General features: G+C 49.4%; 1 protein-coding gene across 1 annotated transcript; it reads left to right on the forward strand.

The window, feature by feature from the left end:
* The first annotated feature begins 1,268 nt into the window (after window positions 1-1,268).
* LOC132581337 (lysozyme C-like) lies at window positions 1,269-5,693 on the forward strand. Its single transcript, XM_060252544.1, has 4 exons — window positions 1,269-1,448; window positions 2,290-2,448; window positions 3,029-3,107; window positions 5,420-5,693. The coding sequence occupies exons 1-4, from the start codon at window positions 1,301-1,303 to the stop codon at window positions 5,502-5,504; spliced, it is 471 nt and encodes a 156-aa protein (XP_060108527.1). The 5' UTR covers window positions 1,269-1,300; the 3' UTR covers window positions 5,505-5,693.
* The last annotated feature ends 3,563 nt before the right edge of the window (window positions 5,694-9,256 follow it).

A 9,256-nucleotide genomic window follows, 5' to 3' on the forward strand; every position in this document is an offset into this window, starting at 1 on the left:
TCCCCCCGCTTCAGGGTCATCAGAAAGCAGGGGGGGGGGGAAATGTCTGCTGGGCACTCCATTATTCCCTATGGAGACCTATATAATGGAGGGTATAATGGAGAATTGATCCATGGGTATCTGGGGCTTGGAGGGGAGGCTGTTTTTTGAGGTAGAGACACCAAATTTTCAGTATAGCATCCAGTGCCTCTCCCCAAAATACCCCCCAAATTTCAAAAAGATTGGACCAGTGTCAGACTTTGGAACTTCAAATGAAAACGAATCATATTTTGTTGCAAAACGAATTCATTTATTTGACAGCTAGTGGTCTGGGTAGAAGCAGATTGAGTTTGATACATTCCAAGGTTACCCTTGGTCTTTTGTATGATACATGAAAGAGAAACAATAAAATCATTCTCACACCCTGAGAGACAGTTGTCTGTTCCCATACCCGCTTATCTCCTTTCCCAAGGAAAGAACCCTCCTGGTTGCCTTGAGGCATGTCACCTTCAAAGGCTCAGGGCGTCTTTGCATGCCAAGTGAGAAATTCCTCTCTTGCCTCCTCCCGTTTGAAATGCAGATCTTGCTCTTCTGGTTAGTAAAAGCATCCAATATGGCGTTAGTCAGGTCAAGAAGGGTTTCAATTAATACAACTAATGCAGATACTAGTAAAGCAAGTTACAATGTCTGACAACCAGGGGGTTGCCCCTATCCTTCATTATTTCATTAAGGTGCCCCTATCCTTCATTATTTCCAATGGAAGGAAGGCATTTAAAAAGGTGTGCGGTCCCTTTAAATGTGATGACTAGAACTCCCTTTGGAGTTCAATTATGCTTGTCACAGCCTTGATCCTGGCTCCACCCCCAAAGTCTCCTGGCTCCACCCCCAAAGTCCCCAGATATTTCTTGAATTGGACTTGGCAACCCTAGTACAATGTATTGAGCTTTTCTAACTAATTAGAACCCAATTCCGGTTTACAAGGACACAAATTGGCATGGAATGGTGACTGACATACTGAGAAAGGGTGGCCCTTCATGTTATTGATGCAAGGAGAGAATCCCTCGCTGTCTGTATGGCGCAATTTGGAAAATGTTCATCTCATGAGCTGCATTCGGAAGGCCCCTGGGGATTTTCGCAAGGGCAGCCAAGGCAAAAAAGCACATGCTTGGCAATGGGCCCAGGCAGAAGTGAGAAAGAATTGTGCAAAAACTCCACATGGGATGTCATGAGCAGTTGCCGCCCTCATGAGGTAGCTCCTCAAGAGCCAACATAAAAGCAGAAGGTGAGTGAGAGCCTCACGCATTGACTGAGTTCTGCCAAGATGAAGACCCTTCTGTTTCTGGGGCTCGTCCTCTTCACAGCGCTGGCACTGCCGAGGGCTGAGAGCAAAGTATTTGAGAGGTGTGAGCTGGCGAGGGACCTGCGGCAGCATGGCTTTGAGGGGTTCGTAGGCCGCAAAGTGGCTGACTGTGAGTAGACTCCCCCCGGCTTTGCTACTCCAAGATCAGCTCTGTCCTTTGGGTGGCCATTCCGTGGGGCTGTAGATCTGTGGTAGAGCATCTGTTTAGCATGCAGAAGGTCCCAGGTTCAATCCCCAGAATCTCTAGCTAAAAGGACCAGGCAGGCAGTGACGTGGAAGACCTCTGCCTAAGATAGGGCTGCCAAGTCCAATTCAAGAAATATCTGGGGACTTTGGGGATGGAGGCAGGAGCAAGGGTGTGACAAGCATGACTGAACTCCAAACCGAGTTCTGGCCCTCACGTTTAAAGGGACCGAATACCTTTGAAATTCCTTCCCTCATATCGGAAATAGTGAAGGATAGGGGCACCTTCTTTGGGGACTCATAGAATTGAATCTCCTGGTCCAATCTTTTTGAAACTTGGAGGAGAGGCATTGGATGCTATGCTGAAGATTTGGTGCCTCTACCTCAAAAACAGCCTCCCCCCCCACCCCCGACGACCGCGGATCAATTCTCTATCATAACTAGTGGGAATTGGTCTCCATAGGGAATAATGGAATGTCCAGCCAACGTTTCTCTCCTCCCACCCTGCTTTTTGATAATCCTGAAGCAGGAGGAGGGCCACCAAACCGGGGATCCCCTGCCCACACCTGGGGATTGGCAACCCTAGCCTAAGACCCTGGAGAGCCACTGCTAGTGTGAGCAGATAATACTGACTCGATGGACCAAGGGCCTGATTCAGTATAAGGCAGCTTCATACGCTCTCATGTTCTTGCTTTGGGGTTCCTTCATGTTGCCCCTGTGGGTTTTGGGGTTGCCCCTGACAACCTGCCTGCAATCTCTTTCCACAGGGGTCTGCCTGGCGCAACACGAGAGCGGATACCGAACTGACGCTGTGCATGACAACGGCAGCAGCCGCGACTACGGAATCTTCCAGATCAATAGCCAGTATTGGTGTGATGACGGCAGGACTCCCGGTACCAAGAATGCCTGCCGAATCTCCTGCAGCAGTAAGTGTGTGAGAGACTGTAGGTGTGTAGGTGTCAGCAGGAATCACCAAACATACAAATGTCAACAAAGAATAAGAGATTCCCCTCCCCCTCAGCTTCCGTTTTGGTCCCCCTCTTAGGGTTGCCGAATCCAATTCTAGAAATATCTGGGGACTTTGGGGGTGGGGCCAGGAGCAAGGGTGTGACGAGCATCATTGAACTCCAAAGGAAGTTCTGACCATCACATCTAAGGGGACTGGACACCTTTGAAAATGCCATCTTTCCTATGGGGCACCTTCTTCTGGGGCTACTTTACAGGGTTGTCGTGAGGAAGAAGTATGGAGGAATTAGGGAATCCATGTATATAAGGAGATTTTTGGGATGGGGCCTGGTGAGGGTGGTGTTTGAGAAGGGGAAGGACCCCCAGAAGGGCAAACTGTCACATAGTCCACCTGCTAAAGTAGCCATTTTCTCTGGGGGATCTGACCTTGGTTGTTTGGAGATCAATTGTAGTAGTGGGAGATCTCCAGGTGGCAATCCTAGGTTGAGGGGCCAAGCAGCATCTGCATTTCTTTCTCACATCCTTTCCTTCTTCCTCCAGAACTTCTGGATGACAACATTGAAGATGATATCCGCTGTGCCAAGTTGATCGCCCTGGAAGCCAGAGGCCTGACCCCCTGGTAAGATGATGATGATATTGGATTTATATCCCACCCTATACTCTGAATTTCAGAGTCTCAGAGCAGCTCACAATCTTCTTTACCTCCTCCCCCCACAACAGACACCCTGTGAGGTGGGTGGGGCTGAGAGAGCTCTTACAGCAGCTGCCCTTTCAAGGATAACTCCTACGAAAGCTATGACTGACCCAAGGCCTGTTTTGTCACTAAGAATGGGTTGGGGGGGTGGAATGGGGTCCCTTGATTCTGTTCTGCCATCTCCCATAGGAAGGAGCTTTCTATTAGCACAGGGTTAGAAAACCCTCCCCCATCCACTGTGGTGATCAGCTTTAATAGTGGGCACAGTATCCTATCTATGCAATCTTCTCAGTGGTGAAATTTGTTAGCTCTGTTGATTGGAAAGCTTCCCTGTCACTTGCATTGTCTGCTGACTTACTCTCTCCCTGTCCAACTGCCCTTGTCAAACGACCAGATAGTGAAGTGTTAGAAATTACAGAAGAGTAACATTTGTTGTTGTTCAGTCACACAGTCAAGTCCAACTCTTTGCGACCCCATGGACCAAGTCATGCCAGGCCCTCCTGTCTTCCACCATCCTCCGAAGTCTGCTCAAATAGTTACCTCAGTAATACTGTCCAGCCATCTCCTCTTTTGCTGTCCCCTTCTTCTTTTGCCTTCTGTCTTTCCCAGCATCAGGATCTTTTCCAGTAACATACTTTCCCAAATATTAACAAACCACGGTTATTTCTCTAAAAAAAATCATGAGTTACAATACAGAGGTGAAAGAACAGAGTAGATTTGTTTGTGTTCTTTTTTTAAAGAGTTACTCTCCAAATGCTCATTTGTCCACAAAAAGCTTGCCTTCTGCACCCTCGCTGCTGTAACAAGTGAAGATTTGGTGTCTTTCACTCCCTCTAAATCTCCTTCCTCCCTTCCTCCCTTCCTCCCTTCCTTCCTTCCTTCCTTCCTCCCTCCCTCCCTCATCCAGCCTGAGAAAGTGTTCTGTGTTACCTGAAAAAGCACAGTTGCAGATTGGATTTCTGGAATCGGATAGAGACTTCTTGAAGCAGGAGGGTAGAAACTGGAACATCCAGGACTGGGACCTCTGTCCTCTTTGCCCTGGGCCTCCTCCAGAGAGGAGAGTGCCATAGCCTTCAAGCTTTCCTGAGCTGGCCCCCAGTTTGAATTAATGGATCAACCTCTCAGGCAGCAGAGTGGGGACCCATTCAGGGCCATCATGTGGCAGACAGTCATGTGTCATCACAGCCGTATGTAGAGTTGCCAGCCTTCTGCTATTCCACCTGATCTCCAGATGACAGAGATCAGTTTCCTTGGAGAAAATGGATGCTTAGGGTGGGCTCTAAGGCACAGCACCCTACTAAGGTGCCTGCTCTTCCCAGGCTCCATCCCCAAATTTTGAGGGGTTTCCCAGCCTGCATCTGGCAAGCCCACATCCCATCCCACAGCTGAGGCTAGGGGGACCTGGAAGCCCTAATGCATGCAAAGAGGTGTGATGCTTCTGCTCTCTATGCCCATGCACAGTAGCAGTGAGGCCTTTACAACAACCATTAGGAATGGCATCAGAAAGAGAGGTGGGGGCGGATCTTTCTAGGGCATGGGGATCCCACCTCTCTTTCTGCTGGTGAGGGTGGTGTTGGCAGCAGGGGTTGCTTTGTAGAAATATAGGTGGTGGAGCTCATCCAGGGATTGTTATGCAGCTGCATCTACTACTCAATGGACAAGGTGGGGAGGAGGAGGGGAAACCCTCAGGAAGGTTCAGGAGCTGCGTTCCTGTGAGCTCCTGCTGTATCCGAGGCTTGGTTGGAGGGAAACTGGAAGTTCCTTTCCCTCCATCACAGTGCTGAGAGAACGAAAACTTTTAAAGGTGCGTTTCCCTAGAAGAAGAAGATATTGGACTTATACCCCACCCTTCACTCTGAATCCCAGAGTCTCAGAGTGGCTCACAATCTCCTTTCCCTTCCTTCCCCAAAACAGACATCCTGTGAGGTGGGTGGGGCTGAGAGGGCTCTCACAGCAGCTGCCCTTTCAAGGACAACTCCTACAAGAGCTATGGCTGACCCAAGGCCATTCCAGCAGCTGCAAGTGGAGGAGTGGGGAATCAAACCCGGTTCTCCCAGATAAGAGTCTGTGCAGTTAACCACTACACCATAGCTCTCTAGTGTATGTTTGTTTGCAAGGGCAGTTGCAACCCATCGACTGGTGACTGCTGGTCTAGGGTGAGTGACATTTCATGTAAATTGTGTGAAAATTTTAACCTGTTTCTCTCCCCTCCCCCTTCTTTTTTTTTTTGTTGGCAGGGTGGCTTGGAACGAGTATTGTCAAGGAGATGTCGACCCCTATGTCCAGGGCTGCTGGCACAGTGATCTTGGAAATGTCTTGTAAATGTTTGAAGCCAAAGATCAACACTGGGGAAGATGGCATTGGAAAATGTTTGGATCAGTCATCGATCAGTGATTCGTCTTGCATCTCCAATGGAAACATGCTGAATTAGCGTGATTTGAGTAAATCCCCCCCCCCCCAAAATGATTTTACAGTAAGATATTTGGGATTAATAAAGCAAATATGAAGCCACAACGTTGCTTTTTTGGGGGGAAGTGATTCTTTTTGTGGTTTCTTTCTGTGAGGAAAGGTTGTACGGTACAAGTCAATGCATTATGACTGTAAGCAATTAGTTACTGGCACTGGTGTGTTTTGGGGGTTTAAATGCCGTTTAGGGTTGCCAAGTCCAATTTCAGAAATATCTGGGGACTTTGGGGGTGGAGCCAGGAGACACTGGAGTGGAGCTGGGGGGGGGGGGGGAAACGGCGCCAAGAGCGTGGCGAACCGCCCCATCTCAGAGCAGGCGGCCGCTGCGCTGCTGCCGCCTCTTCTCCGCTCACCGTAGCTGCTCCTCCGAGATGGGCTCAGGCTGAGCCCATCTCGGAGGAGCAGCTAAAATGAAGCCGAGAAGAGGCGGCAGCCGCGCAGCGGCGTCGCCCGCTCCGAGATGGGGCGGCTCGCTGCGCTCCTTGGCACCGTTTCCCCCCTCCCCCCGCTTCCGTTTTTTGGGGGAGCGGGGGAAGAGGCTGGAAATCCTGGGGTCCCCCGCCAGGGTGGGAGGGTTGGGAAGCCTAATGCCGTTATTAGAGAAAAGCTGTGTATCAAAAAATCAAATTTAAAAAAATTCAAAATTCTGCATTAAGAGGCTGGAATTCATGACTTGCAAGTCAGCAATTTAAGCCAGGGGTGACGAACTCATTTGTTATGAGGGCCAGATCTGACATAAAAGAGAGCTTGTTGGGCCGGGCCATGTCAGGCTGGGCCATGTGTGTACCTATTTAAGATTAGGTAGCAGAGATATAAACTTTATGAAAAAAACAGATAAACACAAATATATATATTTTTAAAAACTTAAAACATGCTTACAACATTAGTACTAATTGGTCTTAAAGGTGCTTTCTTTGTATTTCTCCCATATGATCTAGAGAACTGGGCAAAGGAAGCTCTGGCTCTTTCCCTCCTTTCCCAGGTACTGGGTGGGAAAGGAGCCTCAATCAATGGAAGGAAGAGAGGCTTGGCTCAGTAGCTCTGCTGTGCGATTGAGAGAGCCTTGCAAAGTAAGCTATTCTTCCCCAAGGGAGGAGCCTCAGCCAATGGAGAAAATAGAGGTTTCGCTCTGTAGCTTCTGTGCAATTGAGCAAGCCTTGCAAAGCAAGCTGTTATGAAGAAGGAAGCAAGATATAAGGAGAAGGAAGCAGATGACAGCCAGTTGCTTGGGGGCCTGATAAGAGCCCTCCAGGGGCCTGATTTGGCCCCAAACTGCATGTTTGGCACACCTGATTTAAGCACATCTTGGGTTTTCCCTTGTTTATTCTGGTTCTGCTAATAATGGTGGTAGTGGAAAGTGTTGACAAGTTGCAGCTGACTTATGGTGATCCTGTAGCAGGGCCGGCTCTTCCACTAGGCAAACTAGGCATTAGCCTAGGGCGCTGGCCCTAGTGGGGCGCCAAATTAGGCACCCCCACCTTTTTGTTTTTAAAAACTCCTTCCCCTCCCTCCCTGAATTGCTAGTCTTCCCTTTGCCACCACTTTTACCCGCCTCCTTCCCCTCCCTCCCTGAATCGCTAGTCTTCCCTTTGCCACCACTTTTACCCGCCTCCTTCCCCTCCCTCCCTGAATCGCTAGTCTTCCCCTTTGCCGCCGCTTCTCCTGCCTCCTTCCCCTATAGATAAGGCTGTGAAGGGGCGGTAGGGAGAGTGGGAGGGGCAGTGCACGGCAAGGCTGCCTGGGGCATTGCAGGCTCTAGGGCCAGCCCTGCCTGTAGGGCAGGTGTTCTGAACCCCTGGGCCACGGACTGGTACCGGTCCATGGCCTGTTAGCAAATGGGCTGCAGAGTTAGGCAGAGGTGCTGCACTGCCCCTTTCGCCCGCCTGGAACCTGGGAGGATGAAAGAGCAGCGCAGCCTCACTCTGAAGCACCACCTCTTTCATCTGCCCAGCTTCTGAGCAGGCGGAAGGGGCAGCATGACAGCGACCTTCACCTATCCCACATTTAAAGACCCCCCCCCCATGGGGGGCAGCCTGGGGCAGCAAAAACCCCACATCCCACCCCCCACATACACACACACCCTGGTCGGTGGACAAAATGTCTTCCCTGAAACCGGTCCCTGGTGCCAAAAAGGTCAGAAGCCACTGCTGTAGGGTTTTCAAGGCAAGAGGCGTTCAGAGGTGGTTTAGAGTTGCCTGCCTCTGCGTCATACCCCTGGACTTCCTTAGAGGTTGCTCATCTGAATACTAAGAGAAATGTCAACTGTGGGGGGACATGATAGAAGATTATGCATGGGATAGAGAAGATAGAGAAAGAAGTACTTTTCTCCCTTTCTCACAATATGAGAAGTGGGCATTCAATGAAATTGCTGAGCAGTTGGGTTAGAACGGATAAAAGGAAGTCCTTCTTCACCCAAAGGGTGATTAACATGTGGAATTCACTGCCACAGGAGGTGACGGCGGCTACAAGCATAGACAGCTTCAAGAGGGATTGGATAAGCATATGGAGCAGAGTTCTATCAATGGCTATTAGCCACAGCTTATTGTTGGAACTCTCTGTCTGGGGCAGTGATGCTCTGTATTCTTCGTGCTTGTGGGGGGGGGGGGCAAAGTGGAAGGGCTTCTAACCCCACCGGTGGACCTCCTGATGGCACTTGTGTTTTTTGGCCACTGTGTGACACAGAGTGTTGGACTGGATGGGCCATTGGCCTGATCCAACATGGCTTCTCTTGTGTTCTGATGCTCTAGCCTGGCCGACTCCGCTTAGCTTCCGAGATCTAACAAGATCAGGCTAGCATGGGCCATCTGGCTCAAAGTTCTGCTAATAATAAAAGAGAAAAATTAAGGGCTTTGAAGACCTCTTTGAACTGCTGGGAAGGACATTCAGCTGTCCCTTTGAAGCCTGTGGTCCCCCAGATATTGGCCACTTTCTTCTTTTCAATGTAAAAAAAGAAGAAATCTTTCATGGTTGATAAAAGAACCATCTTGCTAGCCTCACTCTTTTAGGTGTTCCCAGGAGGCTGGCAAACCCCGTCCCCTGTCTCTGTTTGGCACTGCTGTCCCTTTCACTCTCAGCAGGGTACCAGAAACAAAATAGGTCATCACCGTCACCCTCAGCAAACAAGATTGTGTCTCCTGCTGGACAGATTTGAAGAAACAGCACTCTGCTAGACCTGCACTGCTGTTGGGAGCAGTGCCGATGCTAGGGTTTGTGGTGCCCTAGGCGAGATGCACCATTCCCAGAAATTTTAAAAAAAGTCCAGAGAATTGTAGGAGAAATGAAGAAACTTGAAACTTTACATTTCTAAACTACAGGGGTTTTTTATTTTAAATTTTAATTTTTTAAAAAAATTGTGAGATTAAGCAATACAAATTGTGAGAATACTACTTGATCCTTTTAGTTGGAGGTGCCAGGGCCAAGACCATCACATGGCCATTTCGACTTGATCCTTTTTAGCTGAAGGTGCCAGGGACAAGACCTTGTGCATGCGAGAAAGATGCTCTACCGCTGAGCTACGGCTCCCACCTCATGGCTCTGTGAAAGTAGAGCAGGAAGGATGAGTGGCAGCAGACAACTTCAACGGGAGTCAATTTTTAGAAACTGTGATT

Source organism: Heteronotia binoei, chromosome 13, assembly GCF_032191835.1.
Source record: "Heteronotia binoei isolate CCM8104 ecotype False Entrance Well chromosome 13, APGP_CSIRO_Hbin_v1, whole genome shotgun sequence".
Taxonomy (NCBI): Eukaryota; Metazoa; Chordata; class Lepidosauria; order Squamata; family Gekkonidae; genus Heteronotia; species Heteronotia binoei.